General features: G+C 40.2%; 1 protein-coding gene across 2 annotated transcripts in view; it reads right to left on the bottom strand.

Moving 5' to 3' along the window:
• The window catches only part of LOC126272032 (tektin-1), a 151,714-nt gene that overhangs the window by 109,592 nt on the left and 22,702 nt on the right, over positions 1-19,420 (bottom strand). Inside the window, exons 1-2 of one of the 2 annotated variants that reach the window (XM_049974541.1) lie at positions 15,586-15,694; positions 8,544-8,730 (exon numbers count right to left, since the gene is read on the bottom strand). In XM_049974541.1, the coding sequence (XP_049830498.1) occupies positions 8,544-8,729 (186 nt within the window). In that variant the 5' untranslated portion in view covers position 8,730; positions 15,586-15,694. Of the gene's footprint in view, positions 1-8,543; positions 8,731-15,585; positions 15,695-19,420 lie in introns of those variants that run through there. The other variant, XM_049974550.1, reaches the window with a different exon arrangement.

Here is a 19,420-nt window from a genome sequence, read left to right on the forward strand (position 1 = left end):
GCGGTACAACAACAGAGTTAGAAAACTGCTGTGGAAGCAAAGGGAACTTCACAGCAAACATAAACATAGCCAAACCCTTGCAGACAAACAAAAATTACGAGAAGCAAAATGTAGTGTGAGGAGGGCTATGCGAGAGGCGTTCAATGAATTCGAAAGTAAAGTTCTGTGTACTGACTTGGCAGAAAATCCTAAGAAATTTTGGTCTTATGTCAAAGTGGTAGGTGGATCAAAACAAAATGTCCAGACACTCTGTGACCAAAATGGTACTGAAACAGAGGATGACAGACTAAAGGAGAAAATACTAAATGTCTTTTTCCGAAGCTGTTTCACAGAGGAAAACTGCACAGTAGTTCCTTCTCTAGATTGTCGCACAGATGACAAAATGGTAGATATCGAAATAGATGACAGAGGGATAGAGAAACAATTAAAATTGCTCAAAAGAAGTAAGGCCGCTGGACCTGATGGGATACCAGTTTGATTTTACACAGAGTACACGAAGGAACTTGCCCCCCTTCTTCCAGCGGTGTACTGTAGGTCTCTAGAAGAGTGTAGCATTCCAAAGGATTGGAAAAGGGCACAGGTCATCCCCGTTTTCAAGAAGGGACGTCGAACAGATGTGCAGACCTATAGACCTATATCTCTAACGTCGATCAGTTGTAGAATTTTGGAACACGTATTATGTTCAAGTATAATGGCATTTCTAGAGACTAGAAATCTACTCTGTAGGAATCAGCATGGGTTTCAAAACAGACGATCGTGTGACACCCAGCTCGTGCTATTCGTCCATGAGACTCAGAGGGCCATAGAGTACGTGAAGTAACTTTCCCCCCCTTCTTCCAGCAGTGTACTGTAGGTCTCTAGAAGAGCATAGCGTTCCAAAGGATTGAAAAAGGGCACAAGTCATCCCCGTTTTCAAGAAGGAACGTCGAACAGATGTGCAGAACTATAGACCTATATCTATAATGTCGATCAATTGTAGAATTTTGGAACACATATTATGTTCAAGTATAATGGCTTTTCTGGAGACTAGAAATCTACTCTGTAGGAATCAGCATGGGTTTAAAAAAAGATGATCGTGTGAAACCCAGCTCGTGCTATTTGTCCATGAGACTCAGAGGGCCATAGACACAGGTTCCCATGTAGATGCCGTGTTTCTTGACTTCCGCAAGGTGTTCGATACAATTCCCCACAGTTGTTTAATGAACAAAGTAAGAGCATATGGACTATCAGACCAATTGTGTAACTGGATTGAAGAGTTCCTAGATAACAGAACATAGCATGTCATTCTCAATGGAGAGAAGTCTTCCGAAGTAAGAGTGATTTCAGGTGTGTCACAGGGGAGTGTCGAAGGACCATTGCTATTTATAATATACATAAATGACCTTGTGAATGACATCGGAAGTTCACTGAGGCTTTTTGCAGATGATGCTGTAGTATATCAAGAGGTTGTAACAACGGAAAATTGTACCGAAATGCAGGAGGATCTGCAGAGAATTGACGCATGGTGCAGGGAATGGCAGTTGAATCTCAATGTAGACAAGTGTAATGTGCTGTGAATACATAGAAAGAAAGATCCCTTATCATTTAGCTACAATACAGCAGGTCAGCAACTGGAAGCAGTTAATTCCATAAATTATCTGGGAGTACGCATTAGGAGTGATTTAAAATGGAATGATCATATAAAGTTGATCGTCGGTAAAGCAGATGCCAGACTGTGATTCATTGGAAGAATCCTATGGAAATGCAATCCAAAAACAAAGGAAGTAGATTACAGTACGCTTGTTCGCCCACTGCTTGAATACTGCTCAGCAGTGTGGGATCCGTACCAGATAGGGATGATAGAAGAGATAGAGAAGATCCAACGGAGAGCACTGCTTCGTTACAGGATCATGTAGTAATTGCGAAAGTATTACGGAGATGATAGACAAACTCCAGTGGAAGACTCTGCAGGAGAGACACTCAGTAGCTCGGTACGGGCTTTTGTTGAAGTTTCGAGAACATACCTTCACCGAGGAGTCAAGCAGTATATTGCTCCCTCCTAAGTATATCTCGCGAAGAGACCATGAGGATAAAATCAGAGAGATTAGAGCCCACACAGAGGCATACCGACAATCCTTCTTTCCACAAACAATACGAGACTGGAACAGAAGGGAGAACAGATAGAGGTACTCAAGGTACCCTCTGCCACACACCGTCAGGTGGCTTGCGGAGTATGGATGTAGATGTAGATGTAGATGTAGATGTAGGTAATGTGTATAAATAAATATTTTGTATGTGAATCAGTAATGTTGACAGTCACTACACATCATGAACATCATGTTTGTTACCCAAAACCTACTTCGGTTATCCCAAGTTTTTTGACACCCACGCCATGACATTATCATATGACATGTTGCTTCAACTCCATCCAACGTGAGAATCCAACACCTCGCCAGCATAGATCCTACCCACACTGATGGTCAGCCAGCTACAGTCAATGATAGCAAGTGTTGCAAGTTTTTGTCTAACGACTTTTCACTGCTACGAGACAGATATTGCAAAACTTCTGTGTTTAATACAAGCACAACAATGCACCATTGTCACATCAGAGCACTCATAAGGACTATGATACTGAACTCCCATCAACCACAGAGCCTTTAAGAAACCCTGAAAATAGTGCCACAAGTGTTTATGAGGACACTCACCTCATCAGACTACATAACGAAGGGACAGCGACAATTGGTAGTTATGAACAATGGCGCTACCCTGCCGCTCCCACCATTTTTGAGTGTAGTATTCCAGATGATGTACATTCAGCTAGTACTAATGCTACTCCCAAGTCTCCCTATGAAGAGAGTGGCTCTACCATTATTGAGATATCAGGCATTGACAGCTAATTGTAGACACCAACCACACTGACATAACAGACGCTGAACAATCAGTGACAACTAACAAATATCCAGGTCAGTGTATTTGGTAGTCTCAGAGACAGATAGTGCCAGTTAACAGTGATTTTGAGCAGAATGCCATATTTATGCAAATCACTTTTGCTTTCATACATCACGTGGGTGACATCATGGCAGCTGTGCTGCATACCACAGTAAATCTCGGGTGTGATGTCACAGCCCCGCCAGCCTCATCACTTCCCACACCCCAGCTCACACCAGGATATGCTCATGCCTGCCGCATGCTGGTATGGAGGCACAACACGACTATTTTACTACAACCAAACATCAACAGCTACCAGGATGCCACAACAGACACATCAACAGCACTACAACCACAAGATGGATATCAAAATTACAACCTGACTGCTACACCACCCACACTGACAACGAAGGGCATCAAATTCGAGCCAGACATTACACATACAGTGAAACCCATATCACATCTATTACAAATTTATTCAGCCAATGATGATTACATGACACACTGCTGATCCTATGGGCAAACTGCACAGACCTGCTAGCATGAGTTTCTTAGAAGTAGATACCTTAGGGGTTGCGAAGCAACTCAAATCGCTTGATACGGGCAAGTCTTCAGGTCCAGATTGTATACCGATTAGGTTCCTTTCAGATTACGCTGATACTATAGCTCCCTACTTAGCACTCATATACAACCGCTTGCTCACCGATAGATCTGTACCTACAGATTGGAAAATTGCGCAGGTCGCACCAGTGTTCAAGAAGGGTAGTAGGAGTAATCCATTTAACTACAGACGTATACCATTGACGTCGGTTTGCAGTAGGGTTTTGGAGCATATACTGTATTCAAACATTATGAAACACCTCGAAGGGAACGATCTATTGACACGTAATCAGCATGGCTTCAGAAAACATCGCTCTTGTGCAACGCAGCTAGCTCTTTATTCGCACGAAGTAATGGCCGCTATCGACAGGGGATCTCAAGTTGATTCCGTATTTCTAGATTTCCGGAAAGCTTTTGACACCGTTCCTCACAAGCGACTTCTAATCAAGCTGCGGAGCTATGGGGTATCGTCTCAGTTGTGCGACTGGATTCGTGATTTCCTGTCAGGAAGGTCGCAGTTCGTAGTAATAGACGGCAAATCATCGAGTAAAACTGAAGTGATATCAGGTGTTCCCCAGGGAAGCGTCCTGGGACCTCTACTGTTCCTGATCTATATAAATGACCTGGGTGACAATCTGAGCAGTTCTCTTAGGTTGTTCGCAGATGATGCTGTAATTTACCGTCTAGTAAGGTCATCCGAAGACCAGTATCAGCTGCAAAGCGATTTAGAAAAGATTGCTGTATGGTGTGTCAGGTGGCAGTTGACGCTAAATAACGAAAAGTGTGAGATGATCCACATGAGTTCCAAAAGAAATCCGTTGGAATTCGATTACTCGATAAATAGTACAATTCTCAAGGCTGTCAATTCAACTAAGTACCTGGGTGTTAAAATTACAAACAACTTCAGTTGGAAGGACCACATAGATAATATTGTCGGGAAGGCGAGCCAAAGGTTGCGTTTCATTGGCAGGACACTTAGAAGATGCAACAAGTCCACTAAAGAGACAGCTTACACTACACTCGTTCGTCCTCTGTTAGAATATTGCTGCGCGGTGTGGGATCCTTACCAGGTGGGATTGACGGAGGACATCGAGAGGGTGCAAAGAAGGGCAGCTCGTTTTGTATTATCGCGTTATAGGGGAGAGAGTGTGGCAGATATGATACACGAGTTGGGATGGAAGTCATTACAGCATAGACGTTTTTCGTCGCGGCGAGACCTTTTTACGAAATTTCAGTCACCAACTTTCTCTTCCGAATGCGAAAATATTTTGTTGAGCCCAACCTACATAGGTAGGAATGATCATCAAAATAAAATAAGAGAAATCAGAGCTCGAACAGAAAGGTTTAGGTGTTCGTTTTTCCCGCTCGCTGTTCGGGAGTGGAATAGTAGAGAGATAGTATGATTGTGGTTCGATGAACCCTCTGCCAAGCACTTAAATGTGAATTGCAGAGTAGTCATGTAGATGTAGATGTAGATGTAGACCTCCCATGGCTCGATGGCTTCTGACCAACTGTGACTTTACCCCACCTACTGTGACGGGTGTTACAACCAAGAGGGGTGATGCAATTAACACGGACTTACTTGCTACACCACCTGCACTGCACACCGCCTTTCATTACACTGACGCAACCACAGCAACAATGTAGGCTATGACACGAGTAACGGAATAGTGTGCACAGTCGACACACAGACAAACACTGCCAGAAAACTATGATATCCAACAGAATTACATTTTTCCACAGTCTGCTGAAGCCTCTATATGTCACATGAATGATGGCACAGAGATATCAGCCGTGTTATGACATTGGCCACTCCACAGGTGTGACGTCACTGCCTGGCCGGCCACGCCGCATGCCGAACCACAGCTCCAACCAGAATATCACGGCACACCATGCTGACAAGTACAATAAACAGTGGCCATACCTCATCAGGCCACCACAGTTGGTCCAAGCAATGCCATGCAACTACTGCACAGCGACAACTCACTGGAACCAGCATGAAACAACCACTACAGGAACCACCCACTGTCTGTCGAACTCCAGCTGCTGCCCATTCACACAGACTCACCAGAAGTGTGGTTTGCTTTATGTGAATGTATGAGGAGGTCAGCAGGGATCAAGGATGACCAGAGCAAGCTGTCAATACTTCTCCACCATCTCAGAGTACGAGCAGACCTCGTCAGTGATCTACTGTTAAATACTCTGACTGTGCACAAGTATGAGATAGTGAAGTCTCTAATATTGCAATGATTATAATGCACACTGAGGCAAAAGCTGAACCTTGCCATAAACAAGATGGTGTAGGGTGATGACACACCATCAGCATTATGGTGCGAACTTGTGAAACTGGAGAAATAATTTGTAATTTCTGAGTTATGCACCTGAGAGTTGTTAGTGTTGGAAAAATGAAAATTGTTAGTTAGCTGTGAACTAAAAGGAAGACTGTTGTTTGGAAAGTGTACTTCCTGAAATTGACCACTGGCCGCGGTGGTCTAGCGGTTCTAGGCGCTCAGTCTGTAACCGTGCGACTGCTACGGTTGCAGGTTCGAATCCTGCCTCGGGCATGGATGTGTGTGATGTCCTTAGTTTAGTTAGGTTTAAGTATTTCTAAGTTCTAGGGGACTGATGACCACAGATGTTAAGTCCCATAGTGCTCAGGGACATTTGAACCATTTTTTTTCTGAAATTGACCTGTGTGTGATGGGAAAGGCTAAGAGAACTGGAAGTGGTGAATGGAAATGTATTTGAAAATGAACAAATATTATACAATGGTTTCAAGAGTAGAAACGAGCATGGACAAGGATGACACTAGGAAAGAAGAAATCTGAGCACAATGAAATACATATTTGGAGCAATATTGAACAAGCAACTAGAATTCTTGAGTGATAAGGACACTGCATTTAAGGTAGTGAAAATGTTGGATGAATTATACTCCAAGGAATTGATGGCACTTCAAATTGTGTATAGAAACAAAATGGACAATCCAAGGTTAAAAGACTATAGTGACATGGTAACATTCTTCAGTAAGTTTAAAAAAGTAAATAAATTAAAATTAGTAGGCATGAAATTGACAGAAAAAGAAAAGTGAAAATCCCTGTTGTTAACTTTGCCGAAATCTGTTATCTATATTGGGATTTGATCAGTATTTTGAAAGAAGAAGATCAGACAGTTGCCGCAGATTACAACATGGGCAAAGTGAGCAGCATAGCAGGGATAACAACAATTCATCACATGGTCAAAGTAAATGGAATGGTTCAAGAAATGGTTATCATTCAGAGTACAGAGGATATCAAGAGAATGGAAATGGTATGGTTAGATTTGTAGCAGAAGTACAACCCATGATGTTGAGTCAGATAACAATGTACAGACTGATTTGTTATTGAATAGTGGTTGCACATATTATGTTGTCAACAATGAAAAATATTTTTTTCTGCGTGCATACATTTAAAAGAGCCTGTGAAAGTAAAAATTTAGTGCAGTAAAGTTTTACAAGCTACAAAAATAGAAAATATAATAGTTGTTTTCCATTTTGTGGTGACAGGATTCCAAGTGACACGAAAAATATATTTTATGTCAATGATGTAGACAGAAATTTGTTTGGCTGTGCTAAAGCAACAGAAAAACATCAAGTTGTACTGTAGGCAATATCTCAAAAGTTTTTGATAAAGATGATAACTTATGTATTTGTGACTGCTTAGAAAGAAGATAGGCTGTACAAAGTGACAGTATAATTTATAAAGAAAGTATTAACATAAATAGTATTAGCAGTATAGACAGTATGCCAGTAAAGAAAAAATGGTGTTGTAGCTTTGGGCTTGCAAATTTTAATGATTTGCTGTAGACCACAACAACACTGTATAAACTGTGTAAACAATTGTTAGCAGATGGATTGCCAATAAATTTAAAATTAGAATTTATGAGGTGTAAAGTCTGTATTGAAAATAAAGTGCACAATTTGCCTTGTGAAAATAATAGAAGCAAAGCAAAACAACCATTAGAAATTATTGAGACTGATTTGAATGGGCCATACTCAAGTCACAGTTTGCGTGGGGATTAATATTTTCTCACTTTTATTGATGATTATATTGAAGCAAATAGTGTCTATGGTATCAAATCAAAAAAATCAAGTTTATGGCTGTTTTGTTTGGAATTTGTTAATGAAACAGAAAATTTAACTTGTAAAACAATTAAGAAATTATTGAGGTTTGTCAATGGGAAACAATATTTAAATTTAGATTTTTATCAATTTATAAGATTGAAAAGGCATCATTTTAAATGTATGTCCTACCTATGTACATGAATTACATGGTACAGCTGAAAGACATAACAGGTTAATTATGAATATGTCAGGATCTCTGTTAGCTGAAGCAAAAGTAGACTGAATATTCTGATCTAAAGTAGTTTGCATAGCTACATACCTCGACAGAATTTTAGCTAAAACTATTGAAAGGAAGACTCATTATAAGATATTTTTTGGGAAGAAACTTAATGTTAAACATTTAAAGTTGTATGGAAGTAAGGTTTGGTATGTGTGCCAGAAGAACTGACAAAGTCAAAATGGGATCATAAAGCATACTTTGCAATTTTACTAGACTACAGCAAAGCTGAATACAGCATATTGATTAACAACAAAGTTAACATTGCCAGACATGTTGATATTGTGGAAGAGAATATCAGGCGTATTGATCTAAAGACTCTGGTTCACGAAGTAAACACTTTAGTGATTCTGAGAGTAAAAGCATAGACAGTGAATCTGTAAATAAACAAATAAAAGAAAATGGTGTCAAATGGGCTTCAAGCAATCATGAATGAAAACAAAAATGTCACTTGAGAAAGTGAACCAAAGCATGTAGAGCTCCTGATAGATTTAATGATTATGTCATAACTTCATTTGGTATGACTGATGGAAATTCAAAAACTTTCTCTGTAAATGTTTTCCTTCTCTTTAAAACTGCACTGAAATTTTAATTTTGCATGTTACATTTGGTTAAAAAAGCCACACATATCGTTAAATACAAATAAATATTTCTAATTACCTTGTTTGCTTTGGTTGTGTGTGCTGTCACATCTCTAGCCCTTGATCCTTCAGACAGTATTCTTTCAGCTAAATCATGGTGATAATCTGCTGATTTGTTCAGTAACTTGTTGTTTTGAATCCATTCTTTCAGTGTAAAATGTAGTTGTTGACAGGGCAGTGTGGCCAAGGTATGATGCTTCGACATTCTGTCAAACAAAATTTATATAAGAACTGAAGTAAAGGAAGATTACACAATTATATACAAATGATGTTCACAGAGCAAACAAAAGGAAGGCTAAGCAAGAAAAATCAGGGATGAATAGAATGTAGTTAATCAAAACTGAGTGTGTAATTTCTCATACCTTCCTGTGCTTCCCCCCCTCCCCCCCCCCCCCTTTTCACCTACCCAAAGGAGAAAAAAACTTCTCATGCAGAATTATGTGCCCAAAACAAAAGTTATACCTTCAACAGAATGTTACACAAAACTATATCTATCAATATTTAATACAAGTGGCACATGACATTCTGAAAAGTAATGTCAACACTACCATAAATTCTGCCATCCACTTAGCTTCCGTAATACACTTCCTATACTACTTTCCAGCCCCAATCTCATGTAGCCTGTCCTATTTGACAGATGAGTTGTGTTGGCACAGTACTGACCTGCCTTACTGATTATTTTACAGGACACACTACACATCTGGGGCAAGAATATTATTGAGCCCCTGATGTGTCAGCTGGCCTGTATAACTATATTGAATAGCACTGCTTGCTTTATCAACCTGCCTCCTCCTTCACTATCCATCTTCTTGCCCTTTCTCTGTTCAGCCATACTTATCTGCTGAAATACAATGTGGATGATTTTGAATATGGTATCAATGTAACATTTCCTGCATGCGATCAGTAACCATCGTATGTTCGATGCTGACATAAGCTGACTGACAACGAGCTCCTGGTCACAGGGAAGCAGCTACACTACCGGACTGTGAAAGGCTCTATCATCCATCACTTCACTAAAACAGTTAGGACACATCACTTCACGAAAACAGTTAGGACACACACGATGTCAATACTACCGCTCTCACCCCCACTTCTCTGCTGGTGGTATCCTTGCCATCAAAGCTCCTTGCCTGCCCACTCCAGATCATGCACCATCACCTGTGCCATCCAACTCTAGTGATCTCTCCACCACCCCTACAACCTCCAAAACTGCCACATAGGCACGTTTCGGCCACCCCACCAAGTGTCAGTGTGTCTTCATGAGTACCACCTGTACAGCACCTCCCAGAACAAACTCTACTGCTGACAACAACAAACTGTCATCCATGTTTCTCATCACCTCTGCACTCTACACTTCTTTTTGGTATTGTTGGTGGTTAACTGATACCAAGTCTGAGCAATGTCTGACTAACTGTGTGGTAAGTGGATTCTGATAGTGTAGATGTACATCCATTGTATCAACTTAGTATGAATAAAGAGTATGCTTGTTTGTGTATGGATTTACATTCCATGTAAAGTAGAGTGCTACAAGGTGAAGCTGTGATGGACAGTAATAATAGTCTTACAAGACTTTCAATTAAATGTGTTGTGGACATTTGCCTGAACAGTAGCTTTCTGGGTTACTTCTATCAGAGCCAAAGTTCAATTAAGTTGATTTCTGGCTGAGTGACTTGCAGAAATATGAAATTACAGGCACATGTCAAAGGAAGGACAGTCATATAAAGAAAAATGTGGTATCTAACCTTCAGAGATATTTTCTACATTCCTTATCCCATATGAATGATTATTGTCCGGGTGGACAGTAATACAAGGAAAGCTGTGAAGAAATTCCCTGATGCAGCAGCTACTGCCGAGAGTTACTGTAATTCAGGACATCTAACATAAGAATTATCTGTGTTTCCAGCGCTCAAATAATACTGCAACTATGCCACACTGGTTTCACCATCCCATCAGACTGCTCTGTGGTGATATTCTGAAAACAGTGGGCTACAGCATGGCTTCAACCACTGATCATTGTTATAGTCTTGATGAATAAATATTCTTGAACTGCATATCACACCACACTAATCTGACATTAATCTGCCTATCTGTGTAAGACTATCATACCCACTACCCTCTTTTCTTGATTTATTCAATGTTTCTAAATAACTAGAGTTCCGAGGTAGGCTTAAATGAACAGATCACAATTGATTTTAATGCTAATGACAGTACACCTGAAAATCTCAATATGCATAATGTTGGTGACATCAGTTTTCTAGTTTGCATCCACACTTGAGTATGCTGAATAAATATTGCAGAGTTGTTGGAGAAAGTAACAAAAGGAGTGTCTAGGGTTTAACAAAGTGGCTTTATTTTTGCACTTACCATGGCACAAATAACAGTAATTTTACAAATCCAAATTTTTTTCCTAGTTGAGAAGTAATAATATTTACATTTGTAATATATTTTTCACAACTAATAAGGTATAAAAAAAATTATGACCATATAATAACATTCCTCTAATATGTTTTCATATTAATCATTGCACAAAGAATTGAGTTTCAAATACATGTAACATATTTTATGTTTCTCCTGTGAGATCTAATAGAATAGAACAGTTGCAATGTTGTAGCTTATTTTACACTTCATCTCTTGTTTAGCAAGTCACAAAACATGTTATGGTTGTGGTGGCACAACACATCTTTACACTCCATGGTTCAGTTGTTGTTTTTGCATATTTACCAACTGCAGTGTCATAGCATGATATACAGTTCAGATGTTGTGTTGTACCTTTCTACACTTTACATGAAAAAAGTAAGCGAGCTTCATTTGTGTGGCCAGCAGCAGGAAAAACTAAGCTAACAGTTCATACACAAGCATAGTGTGTAAAAAAAAAAGTCTAAGGTACATACAGGGTATGCATTTCAAAACCCACATACACAGTACATAAATTCATGTACGCAGAGTGTGCAGTATATATAGGTGCACATACACTGTAATAAATGGGTACTGTTCCACATATTAACACCTTTCGCCTTTTAGAAGGCATACACCAACTCTCTATCACTCAAGTGAATAGTGCAAGTAAAAGGGGATTTCAGATCCACCACCACAAATGATACATTTATCATAATGATGTGACAGTCCAGTCTTCAGCTACACCAATATGGATCACAAGTCCTCTTGAGTATATCATCTGTGCTAGTGCCATACAAGCACACCAAGTAATCCCCTACCATGAGAGCCCATGTTGCTGCATGTTGTACACCCTCAGCCTGCCTCTATGTAGCACCTCCCTTTGTACAGTGTGTGTAGACCCACAAACTGCATCACCCATTTGTCTCATATATCATCAAGCCAATAACCTTGCTGTTTGACAGCTTAGTTCAATAAGGGCTGTCAGTTGCACACGCAGATGTTTCAAACACATTGGGGTGGCACTTTGTCACTTCATACAGATCACAACACTTCAACCAGTAAATGAAGTTGTCAGTTTTCACATAAAGCAACTCCTCAATTTCAAAATGGGTCTGAGCAAACTCAAAATGAAAATGAAACATGTGGAGTTTTGATACATCCAAAACACACATGCTATCGTAAACAGGTTTCAAGAACTGTATTGCAACCTTATCATGCCCAGAGCCAGAAATTTGTTACTGAAGATGGTAGCCCATTTAAAATTTGGCTTGACAGTCACTTCTTTCCCATCACAACATCCATCCCAATGATTGACTGATTTAGTATTACAGTGTTCCCTAATATTTTCCGTTGTCTGACCAATAAGTGAACTATTCATTAATTCATATAAACTCTTACCAAAAGCACACATCAGAGAGTTCGAGTCTTGGTCCGGCACACAGTCTTAATCTGGCAGGAAGTTTCATATCAGTGTACACTCTGCTTTAGAGTGAAAATTTCATTCTAGAAACAAACCCCCAGGCTATGGCTAAGCCATGTCTCCACAATATCCTTTCTTCCAGGAGTGCTAGTTCTGCAAGGTTCGCAGGAGAGCTTCTGTGAAGTTTGGAAGGTAGAAGGCAAGGTACTGGCGGAATTAAGGCTGTGAGGACGGGGCGTGAATCGTGCTTGGGTAGCTCAGTTGGTAGAGCACCTGCCCGCGGAAGGCAAAGGTCCTGAGTTTGAGTCTCAGTTCAGCACACAGTTTTAATCTGGCAGGAAATTTCAAGAAGGATAAGAACAATTGTTAAATGCAAAAGGGTACCCCAAGTCTGTCAAGTGGCAACCCTATTAAATGTTGATGCAAGGAATATATATGCATAGGTGGAGTGTGCCACAATAGGCATTAGGAGGAGCACAACACATCAGTTTTTGTTTGATAAAGGGGCATGTGTGTCAGTGGCAAATAGGGACCTTGTGGGTCAGAAGTGATTAAACTCACCATGCTACAGATTGCATGTAGTGGGTGACGGGGATATAAAGTCGTTAACGTCAGTGGGATTAAGTTTTCAGGTTGGGACAGTTCAGTCTGAATAATGTATGGACGTAGTGTCTCATGTAAAGGTTACTATGTGATCCTGAGGTTAGACATTTTGTATGAACATCATGCCAAAACTGACCTTTGGTGATGTGTGATGGAAGCTCATGGGAAAACATTACAGCTAGGGAAAGCTGCCATCTGTGAAGTACTGTTGCACAGTCTGTCTACCTTAAGGGACAAACCAGTTAAACAGCATACAAAAAGACTAATGCTTGATTCAGATGATATTGTGCTTGAGGTGATATATTTTATGTAATTTCTGTAATTTTATGTAATAGCACCACTAACACAGAATGATGTAATAGATGCATCAAATTGTTATTTCATGAGGAGCAATCTACAGATAAAGGAAAGATACGGTGAGGAAATGGTACCCATGAATCCAGATCATGTTGGTGTTCATGAAGTAGGGCTAATAAAGGGACTGTTATTAGCAAATTTGGACATCCTGTAGGACCAGGTGGAGTGGGACACATTGGGTGTACGCCACAATCTGCCACAGGCCACCACTAAAACTGCATTTTGTAAGAAGGTGGTGCATCTATATGGAACAGGAATGATAGAAATGGAAAACTTAATAATTTAGTTTGAGGACTTGTTTTATCCCCAGGGTCCATTGTCAGCAAAGGGAATGATGCAACACCCATACCAATGAGAAATGAAGCACCTTTGTATTATAAACCACATTGTAGAGCTTACCCCATAACAAAAATAATGGAAACCCTCAGAGGTGCTTTCAAAACATCAATCCATAGACAGTGTTCTCAGTTCCCTAGAGTCATTATCAATACCAAAGAAAGTCTCTTGGATTAAAGAATGCACCAGCAACATTTCAGTGGTTGCTGGTTGGGGTACTAAGGAGGTTAAAACCTTGGCATTGTTTGGTGTACCTCAGTAATATAATTGAAATTTTGAGGGATGTAGAGGAACATATGCAATGACTGAGAAAGATTTTTAAAAGGATGAGGACCACACATCTGGCACTGAGCAATGCAAAGTGCCATTTCACTTTACAGAAAGTCACTTGGGGTGTACAATTAGTAAGAGAGGGGTAAAGACAGTCTCAAGATCAATGCAAGTGATACAGGATTTTTGTTTCCCAGGCTGAGCAAACATCTATATCCATTTTGTGAGACTCACAAGTTACTATAGGAAATTAGTGAAAGGGTTTGGAGATGTGACATTATCACTCATGCAACTATTATAAAAGGTCGATAAGTTCAGGTGGCAGTAGGAATGTCAAGCCACATTTGAGGGATTGGAGAAAGATTTCATGTCATACCCAGTTTGGATTTTCCCAGATTATCCAAAGGGTTTTGTGCTGGCTTGTAACTGGTCCAGTCTGGTGATGGGGTGTGTTTTGAGTCAGGAGATGAATGGTGAAGAACATCCTATGGCTTATGCTTCACAACAACTCAATAAGGCAGAGGTGTTCCACCACAGAAATGCTCTGTTTGACATACTGATTTACATATTTCTGGTGCTACTTCTATGGCGTAATATTCAAGGTATTAATCAATCATGTAGCTCCAAATGGTTATGAGGTCTGAAGGACACTTCTAGCATGCTGACAAGGTGAGTATTAAAACTCAGTGACTTTGATTATGAAATGAGCAGCCCAAGGTGGGGGGGTCCTCGACCAGTCCAGCAGTCCTGAAAAGTCTGCATCAGATGTTTACACACATTGTGACAAGTGTGCTGGAGTGCCAGCATACATGAATCACATTTGTATTTGTTGCTACAACTGCCACAAAGATAGGCAATACATTAATGAGAAAGTCCAGACTATGTGCCACAGTTAATCTTTGTGGTAGCACATATGGTCCTGTTAATCCATTGCCAAGTACATCTGCCTTTATGTTGATTGAGAATCAATGTTGATGCCTTATGTCCTGAATTGCTTGGGGATTTACATCTGCCCATACATGCTGGTTATGGAAATTACAACATCATCTCTTGTGAACCCTGCCTCATAAGTAAATAAAATCTCGGATGTGAATAGTGGATCTGTGGCACACTTCTGCAACAGCCATTGACAGAACTGCTGTCAGCCATGATGATAATGTGGCCTTACGACCCATACGTAATGTAGATGATTTGTGTGGAGCAATTGTTTACGAAGTACCCCACAGATACAAGAGTTAGACACATCTTCTATTGCCAATAATCATCACACATTGCTCCTCAGAGTTTCTTCCACTGAATGTAGCACAGCACATGCTCCTCCATGTTAAGTGTGTAGACTGAGGGGGGTCTTCCACTGTCAATTTTCCAAGGTACTAGGGTACTTGTGTCCCTCAGAGACAGGTAAAGTCTGCTGAACAGCTTATTAGAGGGTACTCTGTGCTGTGTATGTTTTTCAGCGTAGAGGACAATGGCTCGCAGGCTACATCTTCTTGCTAAACCTTAGCAGAATATTATATCTGCTGTTTCACTTGGCAAGTAGTAGGCTTCAGTTACTAACAAGTGGTGGAAGAGAGAAAACATAAACGTACCACACCATCTGTAAGTACAAACAGCACAATAACAGTAAACTGATAAGTGAACCTGCATTTGAAAGAAGGTAAAACACCATGATACATACCCAAAGTTGACAGTGCTGTACAATAAGGCACACAAGCACAATGAAAACAAACGTAGCCTCCGATGTAACTCAAGCCCCACAACTGACTGCAGAGCACCTAATGGTAGGTAGAGTCCTGTGAATAAGACATCATAATACCATGCCAACATATTTTGTGGAGCACCAATGCAACGACTGTGCTAATGTAAGCAACTAAGCATCATGCAGTCCTTCCTATAAACATGTGTTTATCTCAGAAAGTATGTGTCTCTGGGCCCATGTGTATTGGAATTATGTTTCTTGTCTTGATGAGCACTATCACCTCTGAAAGTATTTGACACTTTCTGACTGTATGAGGACTTGTGTAAAGTGTGCACAATGAGCAAACATGAACCATAGGCAAGTACCATTCCCTAAGGTCAGTCACCAGGAGCAACAGGCTCATTTGAAATGAGGGGGAGGGGGGGGATGGATATTTTAGGTCCATTTAACTGGACTCCAGTGGGAAACAATTTTGTTTTAATGATTATTGATCATTTCTGTTTATACTTTAAAATGGTCCCATCCCAAATAAACAAGCCACTGTGCTGGTGCAAGCCATGATCAACAACTGAATGCTCATCTTTGGTGTGCCTAAAACAGCGATCACAGACCAAGATACAAATTTCATGTTGAACCTGATGAAATAACTGTGTCATCTGCTAAATTGTATGAAAATTAAGAACTAGTTCTTTGCACCTACAGACTGATGGCAGAGTGGAATGCATGCACTGAGCTATGGGCAGAATGTTGAATTACTATGTTAACTCTCGCCATAATGACTGGGATATATATCTGTCATTTGTCATGACAGCTTACATCTCGAAAGTTCACTCTAGTATTGGGCCTCCGCAGTTTGAGATGGCGTATGGGAGAGAGAGATGTCATTACCATTTGATACAGTTAGATCAAAAGCTGGCAAGGACGAAGAGTCAGTTTGATAATTTTATCAAAATGTTGAGTGAGGTATGAAGGTATGTGCAGAAGCAAACACGAAAGCCATGGAATGACAAGAGGCAGCAGTGGAGCCCATGAGAAGATTACCACATTATAAGGTAGGCCAGTCACAAGGTACAAAGTATAATACCAAGAGATACGCACTACATCACCAGTCAACATCAAGCTCCAGTTGCCCATGATAATAATGCATGTTGGATGTGTACAATCATTCATAGGTGCATCGGATTCATTTCCCACATATGGGAAGGGGTGAGGAAAAGTGAGCAAAGGCGAGAGCATGAGGATGTTGCACAGCCTATATGATAGGTACCATATTCATTGAATGAGAAGGTGGGAAGAAATGTTGTCTGCATTTTATAAAACCTGTTAATGTAACCACAGACTTTAGAGTTTAGGGTATCATGTGTAGTTTTCCAAAGGTAATATTTTTTTGTGCCTTTTGTGTAAGTAGTAAGTTTTGTGTGCCACATTGTTATAATAATTAGCTGAAGGGTTCACTATCGTTCCATGTGTGAAAAATTGACCAGTGCCAACAGACCTCTCTGAAGGGAGGAAGGAGAATGATTGTAGTGGTTCAAACCTGTGTCTGGCTATCCTGATTTAGGTTTTCTCTATGATGTTACCAGATCGCTTCATGCAAATGGTTCCTTTGAAAGGGCACAGCTGATTTCCTTCCCTAATCTGAGTTTGTGCTCTGTCTCTTATGACCTCTTGTCAACAGGACATTAAACACTGATCACCTCCTCCTCCTCAATGATTGCAGTCCCTTTTCTCAGGTTGTTGTACACTGGGTATGAAGAGGATTCTAGTCATGGTCATGTTCCTCTACTTCACTGATGGTGAAGTGTTAGTGCTGCAGGATCAGGCACCTGGACAGCAGAGTCAGTCATTGATGGACATGAGATTAGTCTTTAATGCATGGGAACTGAGGAAACAGGTGAGGAGGTTGGACAATGTGTATCTGGACTACAACAGAAAGCAAAGGTCAGAGGTGTAATCAGTGAAGTTGCAAAAGAGTACAATAAGTTGCATAAGTCTTAGGAACAGTAATGAGAGTAAATGCGGCGAGTGATGGATTTACTGCTCTGTACTTTATGATGGCACAAGAGGGGTTGGTTAACTGCTGGGGAGGGGGGTTCTTGAAACATGTGTTCAAGTCTGCAGATGAGAGTATCATCAGGGATTTGAACGGGATTATTTTAATGGTGAATCTCACTCTGCCCTGGTTGTATTGGTAGAAAAAACCATTAGACATGTAGGCGACCCGGCATCTAACTTAAACAACACCTTAAGACCAGACCTCTTCCGTTCACCAGATGAGCTTACAGGGGCGCAAAACATATTATTGACTCTGAGCACTATGGGACTTAACTTCTGAGGTCATTAGTTCCCCAACTAACCTAAGGACATCACACACATCCATGCCCGAGGCAGGATTCGAACCTGTGACCATAGCGCTCACGCGGATCCAGACTGTATCGCCCAGAACCTCTCGGCCACCTCGGCCGGCAAAGTTCATATTACCACCTATCAAATGCTCCACCATGTATGAAAATTTTGACTACATGTTACTGTGTTGTATTCTGGAACTATTGTGACTTTGAGTCTGATTGGTGTAAGACGTATCTATTTCAGATGGAAAACCATCAAAACTATCGACTTCCACTGCACCACTAACCAATGAACTGGAATAACCTTAGTAAATAACATTTATTTAGTTTCCTGTCTGAATGAGCAGACATAACGATTATATTCAGAAAAAGCCAATGAAACGTGTGCTTTATGATACATTAGACGAAACGAAGAGGAGTCTTGTGTTTTTTATGTCAATTTATAAAACAAGTGTCGAAATATTTTTTGTCCAAAGAGTAAACAGACACAAATTTGAAGACAGGATTTTTAAACGAATGGGACGAGTGAATATGGCGGAAAGTGTAAACTGTGATTATGCTACCTCTACAAATATAAACGTAAGTTGAACGAAAAATGCACGACATACGTAAAAATCTGTGAATACTGCAAGTGTAAATGAATTGTGCGTGATATTATAACTCAAGAGTCCGAAAATTTGGTCTAGAAATATTGAACTACTGGTATGTATATGAAGTCAAATGAAATGGCACACGAGTGTGATGTGAGCAATGTTCTACCACACGGAAATACAGCCGGTGAAAGTAAAAATATACCATTTAAAAAATGTGTAGCAGATATTGAACAATTAAAAGAGTGCATCATAAGTATGAAACCAGCGATTAACAGTTTAAAGAGTGATTCAACAAAACTTCGAAATGAAAATACTGAACTGTTACGTTATCTGAAATCGAGTACACCAGTCAAAACAAAACCTACAAAAACTGTAATCAGTGAGAAAGAAAAGCAGACTGAATTGATCAGAAGCAAAAATACTACAGCGAAGGACTCAAGTGCTTGTGTAATGAAGTGCCCTGATAAAACCAACAGCGCAAATACAAATGAAAACTGTAAAAAAAGCCACCGACCAGTGCCCCAAAAAATGGTACACAGTGAAAACAAACGACAGAACGTATAATTCTTTCTGACAGTCATGGTCGCACTGTGCAAAAGTTATGATCAGTTCTCAAAATCAAAAACACTAAATCTCTTCTAACGCACAGTTAAAGGATGTGGTTTTTAACATAGACGGGAAGGCGAAAGAATATACGAAAAATGAGTGTCATCTTTCTAGGTGGGACAAACGACATCCTAAAGAAATGTCAGGATTTCAAATGTGCCTTAGCAGATTCTCTTCGTAAGACAACGCACACCAAAGTTATCTTGTGCACAATTCCGTACAGATACGATGTACCAAAACTGAACAACAGAATCTATGCTGCAAAAG

This window comes from Schistocerca gregaria, chromosome 1 (genome assembly GCF_023897955.1).
Source record: "Schistocerca gregaria isolate iqSchGreg1 chromosome 1, iqSchGreg1.2, whole genome shotgun sequence".
NCBI lineage: Eukaryota > Metazoa > Arthropoda > Insecta > Orthoptera > Acrididae > Schistocerca > Schistocerca gregaria.